The sequence below is a fragment of the Salvelinus alpinus genome, chromosome 17 (genome assembly GCF_045679555.1).
Source record: "Salvelinus alpinus chromosome 17, SLU_Salpinus.1, whole genome shotgun sequence".
NCBI lineage: Eukaryota > Metazoa > Chordata > Actinopteri > Salmoniformes > Salmonidae > Salvelinus > Salvelinus alpinus.
Genome location: NC_092102.1, coordinates 20,223,884 through 20,238,261, shown reverse-complemented (window position 1 = coordinate 20,238,261; position 14,378 = coordinate 20,223,884). Strand labels below are relative to the sequence as shown.

General features: G+C 39.1%; 3 protein-coding genes across 3 annotated transcripts in view; 1 reads left to right on the top strand and 2 right to left on the bottom strand.

The window, feature by feature from the left end:
* Nucleotides 1-14,378, bottom strand: part of LOC139542419 (kelch-like protein 12) — a 59,511-nt gene that overhangs the window by 44,459 nt on the left and 674 nt on the right. The window lies entirely within an intron of this gene.
* LOC139542422 (CCAAT/enhancer-binding protein beta-like) lies at nt 1,739-4,275 on the bottom strand. The gene has a single exon (XM_071347831.1). It carries the CDS (start codon nt 3,123-3,125, stop codon nt 2,250-2,252), a length of 876 nt encoding a protein of 291 aa, XP_071203932.1. The 5' UTR covers nt 3,126-4,275; the 3' UTR covers nt 1,739-2,249.
* On the top strand, nt 5,742-13,346 carry peds1 (plasmanylethanolamine desaturase 1). The gene is made up of 6 exons (XM_071347833.1): nt 5,742-6,063; nt 7,270-7,389; nt 7,752-7,843; nt 7,983-8,127; nt 8,269-8,481; nt 9,364-13,346. Exons 1-6 carry the CDS (start codon nt 5,928-5,930, stop codon nt 9,483-9,485), a joined length of 828 nt encoding a protein of 275 aa, XP_071203934.1. The 5' UTR covers nt 5,742-5,927; the 3' UTR covers nt 9,486-13,346.

Genomic DNA, 14,378 nt, shown 5'->3' with positions numbered 1-14,378 from the left:
GGCTCCAGGAGCTGCAGGGGGCAGGACTACAAGGTCACCCCAAGTAACAAGTTTGACCACTGTGTGTGTGTGTGTGTGTGTGTGTGTGTGTGTGTGTGTGTGTGTGTGTGTGTGTGTGTGTGTGTGTCAGACTGAGAACAATAACCAAAGCCAATCCATTTAAACTGAGGGTAAAACTCAATGATGTTAATGCTATGCTGCAGCTTAGAAAACAAACCCAACCAAGACAATACAGTGTGCACTACTTTTAGGAATCAATTAAATTAAGTGAATGAACAGTATAATTTGTGTGAACTATCCCTTTAAGTATTACAATCTATTGCTAGATTTGTCTTGTAAGTTCAAATTGCATAGAGGATTTTTTTTTACATTGGGTGTGACATTTTAATTCACTGATGGAACAGGAAGATGTTGTTGAGCAATATACTCTCTTTCCATTATGGGAAGTTGTGTTGTGAAATCCAGTATGTTCAAAACATTGTATTTTCTATTTTGTGTGATACAAGGAAGAATGACAGTGTCAAAATGTACTTGGAGCTATTGGGTGCAGTAACAAAGCCTCATTGAGAAATACATAAAGCACACATACACAATTTGCTCTCTCTCCTGAAACTGGCATCCTTCCCAAACCTCCGCCCTGCATTGTCATGGGTATACAGTAGGCCATGCCCATGTCAAAGATGTTCTTATGAGTGAGGTGGCAGGGTGGGGGGTTATCTAGAACCTGAAAGGGTTATTCAGCTGTCCCCATAGGAGAACCCTTTGAATAACCCTTTTTGGTTCCAGAGGGTTTTAGATAGACCTCCAAAGGGTTCTACCTGAAACCAAAAAGGGTACTCCTATGGGGACAGTTGAAGAACCCTTTTGGAACCTTTTTTTCTAAGAGTGTATTATTACGGCAACTCGATGGCCAAGTTTTATAGTATTTTCAGTCATTTCCACATTCATGTGTAGAAATGGCAACTTGGTATTATCGACCAGTTCCACTGAGACTAGTTTTTAGTTGAAACTAAAACTGAACTTGCTTATCTAGTCTTACTGATCAAACTGGACAATCAGTGGAGGTAATCAAAGATAATTATTTCCACATCCAAAATCACTCTTCTTTTTGGGTCGTCTTATAGGCTAAATATTAAAGTATGCCACTTGATATTTGAGGTTGGCAGGTTATACACGTTTTCAAAAAGCTGTTTGCAGGACTGTGGTGGGGTGTTTGGGCAGGAGGTTAGTTGCTGATTAATCTTGGTTTGTGAGGCCTTGAACCCCTCTGTGGGTCAGTGGACCCAACAGACTATTGACAGAGGTGTGTGCTTAAGATAATGGTGCCATTGGATAAAAAGGCTCAGTTAGTATGTCTTCTTTCACCAATACACTGCTGAATTGTTTAACAGAATCACGCTGTAGTAATACTGGTAATTACATTTAGGTTCTCAATATCATGACTTATCATTTTGAATAACTATCATTGGTTACAAATTAGTCATCACATTCCAAATCACTTGCCCACGGGTCTAAAATAAGAGATAAAAGCTACCTTATGTTTGAGTTTATGTACACCTATATTTTTTTCCCTGAGTTATTTATACCTTGAATTCTTACACATGTGTGTGAGAGAAAAGATACATAAATGTTATATTTAATTCTGTGTATGTATGTGTGTGAAAGAGAGAGTGGAATACACCAGTCAGATGATCTACTACCTTTTTGAAATGTCACAAATAAACAACATACAAATGAATAATATCAAAGTATAAATCTGTTTAATTCAATAAAATATCAAGTACCATTAAAACATGTGTACATTTTCATCATATTAAGAGATTACTTAATTCATTGACAATACTGTTACAAAGAGTTGCATCATACCTCTGCAGTGGGCTACAACACTTCCCTTGATAACCATTGCTCCAGATAAAGAAAGGTATTTTTAAATAACAGAATATTTATCAATATTCTATATAAAATACAAAGCCCGTACAGAAATACTGCATACACAAAATGAATAGACAGAATGAAGGTGACATGTCAACAATCATGAATGGTTGCACATTCCATGCACCTTCTGTGCTTAATCACAACGTGTCTTGTAAACTGTTGTTGGCTTTTTCCACATATAGATTCTGTACACAAACGTAACATATTGGAATCACTTTTTCAGAATTATGGCACAGCGATAAATGGGTTTTTAAGTCAATGCCTGATAAAGTACCAGTTTCCAGAGGTGTGTGGGCACTCCAGTGTGGCTAACACTAACCGGTGGCAGAGAGCAAGTTACGCAGGGTGGCAAGTTCTCTTGACAGCTGCTCCACGCGTTTTTGTAAACGATCATTCTCTGCAGCCAGTTCCAGGACTTTGTGTTGCGTCTCCGTATTGCGCATTTTGGCTTTATCCCTGCTCTTTCTAACAGCAAGGTTGTTCCTCTCCCGCCTCTGCTTATATTCCTCACTGTCCTTTTCCGGTCGCTTCTTCCCCTTGACACCAGACGACATTTTCCCGTCCCGCGAAGGCGACGTGCATTTACCTGACAGGGTAGGTGTGCCGGGTGGACTGGAGGAAGACGAGGATGCAGTGGAAATGTTACCAAGGCTGCCACTTGGAGTTGACTGGTAATGAAGATACCTCATGTCGTAGCCAGTTGAACCGTTGTCCATTCTTGGGTCCTCTTGAGACTCGTCTCTTTCACCGGCTTTAAAGTGGTTCCCAAGAAACTCCGGGCTGAACACGGTGTCCACGCGGGTCTCCTGCAGTTCAGGATAGCCCAGGACGAATGGCTCTCGATTGTCGTGCACACTTGTCTCCCGCTCGTTGAGAGATATGTAGTTTCTGTAGTTTTGTTGTAATGATGAACGTCTCTTGATCCTGCTTTCCTCGGCAAGGAAATCTGCGAATATGTCTACCCCTCTCTGCTGAGTTTCGTTTTGTGTTGCCAGTTGTTGACAGTGCGCAGCAGGAGGATCCAAGTAGACACTGAAATCTATCGCTTTCTCGTTCTCGGCTATACCAAGCTCCGTCATCGAGCCGTCAATGTGCTGCTTGCAAGTGCTGTTATCGCTAATGGGCCTGATAATGTAGTTTGTACTCTGGAAAGCAAAGCAATCCCTGTCGTAGAAACCGGCCACTTCCATGGATCTTAACACCCGCTGGATTGCGGGAACATCGAAACCAGGGGCAGACGCCCGGGAAATTGGCTACGCGAGTAGGCCTAATGCTGTCTGAAAACACTAACGTATATTGGCACACGACTGAATGTCACTGTGACAATATTGAGTTATTGAAGAAAACAAGAAACTTGAAGAATTAGCTATTACTCAGCAGAAAGTTGATGTCAATGTCACCAGAATAACGAGTAAAGTTGATGTCTATTGCAGCAGTGAGAGTCTGGGAAAGTTTTATATAGACTGTGAAAGAATGGGCGGAGCTGGTGTGATATGTTCCCCTCCTATAACTAACCTCTTCCGTCTTGATTTCATGCTCTGAATTGTAATTAAGGGTCCTCCCCTTTTTTCCCAATTTTCGCCTAAAATGACATATCCAAATCTAACTGCCTGTAGCTCAGGATCCAAATCTAACTGCCTGTAGCTCAGGACCTGAAGCAAGGTTATGCATATTCTTGATACCATTTGAAAGGAAACCCTTTGAAGTTTGTGAAAATGTGAAATTAATGTAGGACAATATAACACATTAGATCGGGTAAAGGATAATACAAAGAAAAAAACATGCGTTTTTTTTTTTTTTGTACCATCATCTTTGAAATGCAAGAGAAAGGCCATAATGTATTATTCCAGCCCAGGCGCAATTTAGATTTTGGCCACTAGATGACAGCAGTGTATATTCAAAGTTTTAGACTGATCCAATGAACCAATGCACATCTGTTCAAAATGTTGTATCAAGACTACCCAAATGTGCCTAATTGGTTTATTAATACATTTTCAAGTTCATAATTGTGCACTCTCCTCAAACAATAGCATGGTATTCTTACTACTGTAAATTAGATTAACAATAATGTAAACTTGGGGGGGGGTCCTGTAGAGGTTTTGAGATGGACCTTAGAAAGGGAGAATTTCACAACTAACCATCCTACTAGTATTATAGGCAACACTGGTTGAATCAATGTTGTTTCTGCGTAATTTAAAATTCAATTACGTTGAACCAACGTGGAATACATGTTGAATTGATGTCTGTGCCCAGTGGGAGCCTACAGAGCTGGGTTCATGTGTATTTGAGTCTATTTAACAAATACATGTGTATTTGAGTGTTTGTATTAAATACTTATGTGCTGTGTATTTTAGTATTTCTTAAATAATGTGACCAAATCAACTAGTTCTATTTGTATTTTCAAATAATTTCCTATAAATAGACTACTATTAGAAACTATTTTAAAATACTTGTTTCCATATACATTATCTTAAATACCGCTAGGACCAAACAGACCCGGGTGTAAATGCATGGAGTATTTAAATATGTGTATTTTAAAATACACATGTCTGTAGTAATAGCCTAACTATAATATCCTACTAATAAATGCTATTCTATTCTAAAGACACTCACAGATTAAGGTTTTGCCACTGTAGATTTGAAACAATTTGTAGAGATACTTGAAATATCAAATCACACATTTTAGGGCAGAGTGTAAATCCATTACCTACCATATTGTAACCCACAGAGCCAACACTTTCCATTGAGAAGACTGGGAAAAGGAACAATAATTTGTGACTTGTGGGTCAATGATTTTGGAAAATTATATTTAGTCTACACTGCCATCTAGCGGTATTGTAAGATACAATTCACTCGACTGTAAACGTCAGTAGATCTCTGACTAGGCCTTCTACTAGGCTATTAAATGTTTATGATGATTGTGACTTGTATTAATTTCTTTGGGGCGATCACCCCAATAGTTTCCAGCAAAATTCTCTTTTGTGAAAATTGTTTGATTTATGATCTCAAATAGGCCTAACAGTTCAGTGAGAATTAAGTTAAATTACGAAATTGTAAAAACTGTAGTATACAACCATAAAGTGTTTTGCCCTAAACATAATTTCAACATCGTTGACATGCCATGACTGCCTTTAAATTAAAGGCCTATCTCTCTTCTAATTTAGCATTAGGTTTGCCTACCACGTATAACTTGGAAAAACTGTCTGACGTGTAAAGGGGCAATCTGCAGTTGTTACATCTACTTTTGGACTTGTAAATTAATATTTACCCATTAATTCTTGAAGAATGTAACTTATACATGCCTGATGAGTTTAGGTCAACTGTCGTACCCCATCATAACCCAAACTGTAAGCTTGTTTTACTCCAATGTTTATAAACAAAGTAACTGTAAACAAATCCTATTCAGCCTTAAAACATGGTTAAAACTATACTTTTGGTATCATGGATGATCAGCCCAAGCATCCATAGCTCTGTCTATGAATTTGAGAACGATTACATTTCTCCTGCCCCCTACCTCAGATTTTTACCGAAACAAGGGCGGGTATTTTATTTGTTATTGTTGCAACTGCTGGTTGCCGCTTTAACAGCCAAACTCACATGCTCTGATTGGCCACTCAAGGGTGGGGTCAGGCAATGCGTTCGTTCTCCTCACTACCTAATTGGTTATTCGCCTGATTATGGAACTAAGTACGACTCCGTAATTGGCTGCTTTAGATAGCAAGCTCAATGTGATAGGGTTAGAAAGGCAATGGAGTTTTACGGCAAGAAAAAGGCCCGCATGATTTTCACCACGGGATAGCCCGATTCTTACCAGAGCGGGCCGAGATGGTGCTCATGAATCTGAGATCTGAGGCGTACACCTTTGCCAGACGCAGGCGGCTTGTAAAACGAGCGCGCTCGATCATTCATAAAGGCGTGTATATTGTTATGTAGTTCCTCCCTACATCTGTTGGTTTCCTGGATGTGGAAAGGGGTTGAACCAGGAGTGGAACATGGCGAGAATGGTAAACGAAAACGGGTGTGGACAAGAGTTACAGAGCACAGAGCTAAATGGACCCGGTCGAGGTACAGCGCGGTGGGGTCCCCAACACGCAGGTGCTCTGGAACTTGCGAATTTGTATTCGCCAGGTGAGGCAACAGCTCTGTCTTTTGTCAACGCCACTCAGGAATGTCGTAGCCTACTAACGTTACGTTTATACAATACTTACGCTTATATATCGATCAGCCAATTAAGCTTCAGGATTTTACTAATTAGGATTACGGGAAAGAAGTTAGGCATTTTAATATCAGTATTTTCAGTTCAGGTACAATTCCGGAATACAGAAACTACATTACAACTGTAATTATACTGTAAAAGCCATACACAGAAAGCTCCACACGCACACTGGGAGGGGCTTGCTTGACCTTTCAAAACAATTTGCCCTAAGTGCATGGTGTCAGGAACGGACCAAAGCTCCGTCATAATAAATTAATGATGCACACTTCAGTTTAACTACACAATGTATTTAAAAAAAGATTAATGAAAGCTAGCCTAATGTATGAGGACAGATTACTGTACCAATTGAGCATTTCCTCCTTTGAGTCAGTTGAACTCTAAACACAACCTATTTGTATGTTACCTTTTGTACTTGATGCTTTTGAACGTTTACTTTCTTTCTTTTCTGCTTGACTCCAATTGAAAGACACTGAATGCATAGGTGCTGCTGTGTCCAGAATGCTCCTGTGTCAGCCCTAATAGCACTACAACTGGTCACACTGGTCAGGCTCCTCATTAGCTCTGGTCCATGGTGTTTATGAGCAGCTGATCCTCCTCTGAGGCTGAGCTGCACGTAAACGCCTTGGAACAGAGCTCTTTACTGGCACAGCATTGCTCTGGTGTAAGGAGACTAACTTACTTTGCAGGGTATTGCCTGGGGTGTTGAGCTATAAGGCTGGTTGGCCTTAACCTGTCTTTGAGCTGTAAGAATCAGATCAGTATTTCTGTCCCAGCTGCTTCTCAATGAAATAAGTAGCTACAACAGCAAAGCATGTAGTGTAAGAAAGCCTTCTAAGGTTATCAGTTAAGTGAATGCACATCCATTAACTCGCAGGTACAGGGTACAACAAGTTATGTCATGAAAGAAAGAGATGCTCGCTAACTGTTGAAGACCATTGGGTTGAAACGTTGCACAAAACTGCAGGAGCATTCAAGTGTATCTAGCTTTTCCCTCATTGAAAGGTTATATCATTGGGCATAATATTGTCTTACTACGTTGAAGATCCACCCCTATGCCTTTTCTATGGTTTTACAGTTCTTTAATCATGGTATGTTAATTTGTCTGTTTGTCTCCACAGGAAAAAGATGTCAGGAATGGATAAGTGTTGTCCTCTGCTTCTCTCTCATGGCCTTCAACTTTTGTCACCTCCTTGTTAACTTCCACCTGGGTCATATGTGGTACATCCTGTTGGGCATTGGTAAGCACCGCTGAAGCACCGGTCATTAGAATAGGTGTAACGGATGTGAAATAGCTAGCTAGTTAGCGGGTACGCGCTAATAGCGTTTCAATCAGTTACGTCACTTGCTCTGAAACCTAGAAGTAGTGGTTCCCCTTTGCTCTGCAAGGGCCGTGGCTTTTGTGGAGCGATGGGTAACGACGCTTCGTGGGTGACTGTTGTTGATGTGTGCAGAGGGTCCCTAGTTTGCGCCCGTGTCGGGGCGAGGGGACGGTCTAAAGTTATACTGTTACATAGGCTTACATCCCATGTTATGTTTCTCATTGATTTACATGATTATTTGCTTACATGTCCCCTCCATCTCTTCCCGCTCTCTCTCTCAGTGGCAGGAATATTGACTGCAGACTTTGCCTCTGGTCTAGTCCACTGGGGGGCTGACACCTGGGGATCTGTGGAGCTACCCATCGTTGGAAAGGTAGGAGATGCATTTGCTAACGTGACTGGATTTGACAAGATATTGTCCCCAAAATGTGTGTTGTCTAATTGTTGTCTTGACTTTCTGATTTACTGTTTCTCCTGTTATTTTGAATTCACTTTCTGATATCTTGCCCCAGGCCTTTATCAGACCATTCAGGGAGCATCACATTGACCCTACAGCCATCACCCGCCATGACTTCATTGAGACAAATGGTGACAACTGCATGCTGACCCTGATCCCATTAGCACACATGGCTTTCAACTTCCTCACCCTCTCGCCTGGTGAGCTACTGCCAAAGATGGCACAATTATCATTCAACTGAGCCAATGCTCTGGCATCTGAAAACTTCATTTTCTAGAGCCCTAAAAATCGTCTTCTTTCGCTTTCCCGCTCTCTGTTTCTCGCTCTTGACCCACATATAGCGGAGCACTATCACAACTACCCCTGGCACTGCTATGTGATGGCACTGGCCATTTTCGTTACCCTAACCAACCAGATTCATAAGTGGTCGCACACATACTTCGGGCTGCCAGGCTGGGTGGTCTTTCTACAGAACTGCCACATCATCCTGCCCCGCAAGCACCATCGCATTCATCACGTTTCCCCCCACGAGACATACTTCTGCATCACCACAGGTCAGTGCTTGTGGGTATGGGCTTTGTGTGTATCAGAATATGTCTGTCAGGATACGAGGAAGGGGAAAATATCATTAAACTAAAATCGGCAGCCAAATATCTTTTCCCCTTTGGCTGCATTTATACAGCTCAATTCTGATTCTCCCCCCCCCCCCCCCACTAATTGGGTCTTTTGACAAATCACTTTTGACATCAGATCTTTTTCAGAGCTGATCTGATTGGTAAAAATACCAATTAGTGGAACAAATATCAGAATTGGGCTGCCTGTCTATGCAACTGGGAAATGAAATGGCATACCCAGAATCCAATATTTAACAATAATGCCTTGCAATCTGGAGGACAGCCTACACATTGCCCCAGTCGTCCAAATGTGTTATCCGTGCCCATGGCGATATCATGGATAGTAATGGTTTGAGGACATTCAAAGATCTGAAAGAAGCATTTATATTACCAGGTATCTCTTTTTTTTGAGTTTATTGATTCTTGCGCACAGATAAAACTGAAGAAATCATCATACAATTGGGGGAATGTAAGTGGAGACTCGGGATGGAGGGGGTAGATGAACATGTTGAAACAAATGGTTTCTGGCGGGGCGCGTGGTTGGGTAATGGCTGGGGGGGGGGTGCTTTGTTTGTTTTCCTTGGATACAAAATATTACAAAACTATTGATACTGTTCTTTATCTTTGTATGCATTCTGTTTGTTTTTTTGAGTGGCAGCTAACAGTTACAAGAAAATATAACTGAATATATTTTAATTGATATGACTTTTGATGTTATACCTGTATCTGTAACCCCCTCTGAAAAAACAAAAATGAAATAGGCAGCACAATTTGTTTTTGACCAACTGTCTAAACGCAGCCATAATGGTCTTATCTCCCCAGGCTGGCTGAACTATCCCCTGGAGAAGTTGGGGTTCTGGTCTAGGCTTGAGGATCTGATCCAGAGTGTGACAGGGGAGAAGCCCAGGTCTGACGATCTGAAATGGGCCCACAAAACCAAGTAACCATGCAGACTGGCTGCATCGCTACCTCAGGAGTATTCCGTCTCTTTCTCGCCTAACTCCAGCTGTAACCGATAGGAGACACCAACATAAGGATCTGGTTTCAGAGATGCCATATAGCTTTAAACCTTGCACATTTTGTCTGGTTATAACCGTGGAGCGTTTTGTCAAGGGCCCAGGGGTGTTTTCTTAACCCACTGTGGAAATCTGAGTGGGAAGTGCTTTTGAAATAACATTTTGAAAGCACTAATACATTGCAATACTTTCTCAACTCTTCATCTAGCTCTTTATTTCTGATCGTGTATGTCTAACTTGACTCAACCTTTCTTGAGGTGTAACACTAAAGCCATTGTCCCCAAAGGGATAGTCAAATATTTTTTTCATCCACTTTACAGACTGAAAATGCTAAAAAAAATAATACCTTTCAATGAAAACTCAAAATATCCCAACCAGAAATACTTGAAGGGAACAGTTTGCTTTTTTGCAGCACTTCGTGTTTGTTATTCGTCACTGTTTAAAAAAAAAAAAAAAAAGTCTGGTCATCTCTCACTGGGTAGCATGGACACAGTATTTTGTGTCCTTCAGCTGTCAAGGACTGCCTATTACCTTAATTTGCTATTCACAGTTGATGCCGGTTAACACTAACTCGCCTACCTAAGATATTTTTGCTTAACCTTCTAGTGCAGTGCTGGCTTACATTTTGTCTACATCCAATCGACGTAACTGCTATGTTCGTCCAGACTTCTCAAACAGCCTTAACAATCACAGATGCAGTGATCTCTTGCCTTTCATTTCACTTCTCTATTGCAGAACCTATTATGTAATGCTTCTGTTCTTTTCAACCAGTGGTTTTCTGTCTTAAATTTGCAAGTATCCATACAGTCATTCTCAAGTAATTTGCCAATCTTTTTTTACACACCACACCCTTTTTTTTAAATCCCAGAAGCATGGAAGTGGTAAAACACAACATTACCCTTCAGTGATATTGCAAGTGCAGTAGAAGAGTAATCAAAAGTGATGAATCATCATAATTAGCAAAATACCTGAAATGAAAGTGCTTTGTGTGTATGCTCTAGTAATCATGTTTGTAAATGAACTGTGCAGCAGATACCTATGCAGTCTGACTGGTGGTGAACCTGAACCTTGTCTTAACTACCTTAACCTAAAAAATGGCCTGGTTGGCTAGAAATGCTATTTATGTTCTTAAATTCCCTTAACATAGAATTCTTTCATTATAAAAGGCACTATTATCTCTCTCTGCATGTGATATTTATTGTGATTGTCACAGACCGAACCGTTGACGTACAAAATTAATGACTGAGGTAATCGTGTGTGGGAGTTCTTTCATAATGAATTGAACTCTGGGGCTTTTATTTCCAGCACAAAAACCAGTGACAGTGTGGTGGTGTGCATGTTATTCTCCCATATATAAATGATTTCCAGATTATTTTAATATTTGAAAATAGTTCAGCTTGGGAAGAATAAAGGCTGTACACAAGAACACTGGTCTCAAATTCCCTATTCAAAGGTGTGTGTCACACTGATTTACATACTGTATACATGCATGCAGGTTGGCTTAGGATCACCAGCTTTCCGTTTTCATGTAACTAATTAATTGCTTGATGGTGGAATGAAATCAACCTGCTGTAAGTGACCACTTGAGTTTTGGGGAAGTTTTGCTATTGTTCAGTCATTTTTTTATTTTATTTTGGCCTTGATTTGAACAACCCAAATTGTCACAATTACTTAAGTGCTAGGCTTACTGTAATGTGGCATTTGCATTCATAGTTATGAAGTTTTATTTTTTTAAAGTGTCAAATTAAACTAGCTCATATGTTTTATTCAGAAGTCAAAATTACTTTACTGAAAGTTAACAAAGGTCCTTATTCCTCTGACTCAGTTCATACATTTCTCAATTGTAGGTCAGCAGAAAAATCCCTGCAGAGTTTGTTTTATTATAAGTAGGATATTGTAAAAGCTGGGAAAGTGATGACATTTTGTTTCACTACCACTGGTTCTATTGGGCGTGAATAATTTCAGTCAAACCCAACCAGGTTGATGTATGAATATCTTGTTGGCAGGTACTGTTTATCATCCTTCAAATTAGTTCATTGTTGGCCAGAAACATTCATAGATCAATCATGAAATAACATTCTCCTCAAATGTGTTGTTTTGGTGCATTTAATGGATATGGTCTTATGGGTCCTAAATAAATGGCTATTATCCCTGTGGAACCAGAAGTAGTGACACATACTATGCATCAATTCCATTGCTTATTGCTGTTCTGCTTTGTCTAGGCTAGGTAATATTAAAGCAGGTGTGAGTTACATTGTAGTTAATGTCATTTATACTTTTTACTAAGGATACTAGTAAGTATTTTATAGAAGTAGGGAGAGGATAATAGTAAATAAGCAGCTCAATCAATAATTATGACTATGGCTTCACTAGTTTATTAAATAATTCAGTTGTGTGGAAGAAGTTTGAATGGATAAACTGAAATGGCTTTTCATATTGGTGAAATTGTAACCTCTTATCAGTTGTCTTTCAGATCATGTTGCTATTGACCAATGCCAAACTTAACTTGATTGATGGATAATAAAAAAAATGGTCAGTTTATAATGTAGTATATGCAAGATTATCTGTCATACTTTTGCCATTGCAGATTTGAAGTTACAGGGTATAATATGATGCATTAAACCATGTGTTTAGTACAAACTATTGCCTAGATGTAAATGTGTGATTAAGTTATTTTAATGACCTAATTGCTTTAATACAATACGTTTTCAATGAATGGATTTAGTTAAAGCTCTTAAGTGTAACATTTGGTTTGTCTAAATGATACAAGAATAGAGATGTTGCCTAATGCACTTATTTTTCAAAAGAAAGATCAATCATGTTATATAAATGGTTATTGTGGATTGTTGGGGTGTGTTTCTGACATGAGATTTGTAATGCTCCTTGGACCTGAAAGGATGGCCTTAGCTTACCAGTACAATATTGTTGGCCTACTTATGACTTGCAACCGCACTATACTATTCAATTGATTTCTCTTAAAAAACCTTAAGGATCTACCCCTTTTCCCCACAATTTTTGCCTAAAATTACATACCCAATCTAACTGCCTGTAGCTCAGGACCTGAAGCAAGGATATGCATATTCTTGATACCATTTCAAAGGAAACACTTTGAAGTTTGGAAATGTGAAATTAATGTAGGAGAATAACACATAAGATCTGGTAAAAGATAATACAAAGGAAAAAAAATCATGTTTTTTTTGTACCATCTTTAAAATGCAAGAGAAAGGCCATAATGTATTATTCCAGCCCAGGCGCAATTTAGATTTTGGTCACTAGATGACAGCAGTGTATATTCAAAGTTTTAGACTGATCCAATGAACCAGTGCACATCTGTTCAAAATGTATCAAGACTACCCAAATGTGCCTAATTGGTTTATTAATATATTTTCAAGTTCATAATTGGGCACTCTCCTCGAACAATAGCATGGTATTATTTTACTGTAATAGCTACTGTAAATTGGACAGTGCAGTTAGATTAACAAGAATTTAAGCTTTCTGCCAATATCAGATATGTCTATGTCCTGGGAAATGTTCTTGTTACTTACATTAGCCTACATTAGCTCAACTGTCCCGCGGGGGACCCACCGATCCTGTAGAGGTTTTAAATTATCCAAAATACATGTAATCTTTTCTGATATGAATCCTGTGGATATTAGTAAAGTATGGTTGTGATGATGGAATTTTAGATATCAGAAACCATGCCTTGATGCCTTCTTGTTGTCTTCCATGTGGGAGACTTACTGTGTGTGTGTGTGTGTTATATTTATAAAGAAACTAAACACCAATATATTACTTGGTTGTGTTCATTATTCCCATTATATCTAACAAAGACCTTCCATGAGAACAATTACTATAGCACAGATTATTAATTATATTGACCAGATATTTAATTGGCCGCCACAATGAACATTTTTGAAAGCATTTATTTAAGGCAGTAAAATCAGGTGGGAACATTCTAGCCGATGAGAGGGCAGATACGAGTGTGATAACAGGCACAATTCCAGTAGTGTTTTTATTTTTTCCTCTCAAGTTGCCATATTGTCACGTGGCATTCTTATATTGGTACATTTAACAACCGAAGCATTACGAAACTCCTATTAGATCAAATACGCCATTAGATTTCTTTGTTAACCAAATTCTACTATCATTAACCATGTTTCCATCCTCAGTTTTTATGCAAGTAAAGTAATATGGTATAAAAATAAAAAAAATATCAGGACATCTGATGGAAACAGGAAGTTTTGGTACAATTTTATAAATGCCAACATTTGTTTGACGTTGTGGGATGTTTTTATAATCGCTAAAATCAAATATGCGAGAAATGGCGGAAACTGCTTTATACGCAAATATTGGGAAACTATGCAGTTTATTAGGCTACAGATTAAGTTGTGAAAATGCACGGTATGAGCTTGATGCTCCTTTCCAATAAAATGTTGAGGTTCTTATTCTGGTGACATGATCGATGCTTTACTGCCGTTTGACAAATAAAAATATTCTAGCTCTTATGCATAATCTCATGTGTTGTAGACTAAACTACCAGCAGAGCCTACTTGCGAGCTATTTATTTTTATTTCACCTTTATTTAACCAGGTAGGCCAGTTGAACAAGTTATCATTTACAACTGCGACCTGGCCAAGATAGAGCAAAGCAGTGCGACATAAACAACACAGAGTTACACATGGAATAAACAAACGTACAGTCAATAACACAATAGAAAAATCTATATACAGTGAAACGTTGGCTAGAGGCACGTTTGCTTTGTAACGCAACATTTTTTTGTGACAAAACATTGAACATTCGATTTTTATTCAGTACATGAAA

Excerpts from the sequence above, each read along its gene's own strand:
- peds1 (XM_071347833.1), top strand. The coding sequence starts at position 5,928 with ATGGCGAGAATGGTAAACGAAAACGGGTGTGGACAAGAGTTACAGAGC. Across the intron at positions 7,390-7,751 it reads GTACATCCTGTTGGGCATTG|TGGCAGGAATATTGACTGCA; the intron begins GTAAGCACCGCT and ends TCTCTCTCTCAG. Across the intron at positions 8,128-8,268 it reads CTTCCTCACCCTCTCGCCTG|CGGAGCACTATCACAACTAC; the intron begins GTGAGCTACTGC and ends ACCCACATATAG.
- LOC139542422 (XM_071347831.1), bottom strand. The coding sequence starts at position 3,125 with ATGGAAGTGGCCGGTTTCTACGACAGGGATTGCTTTGCTTTCCAGAGT.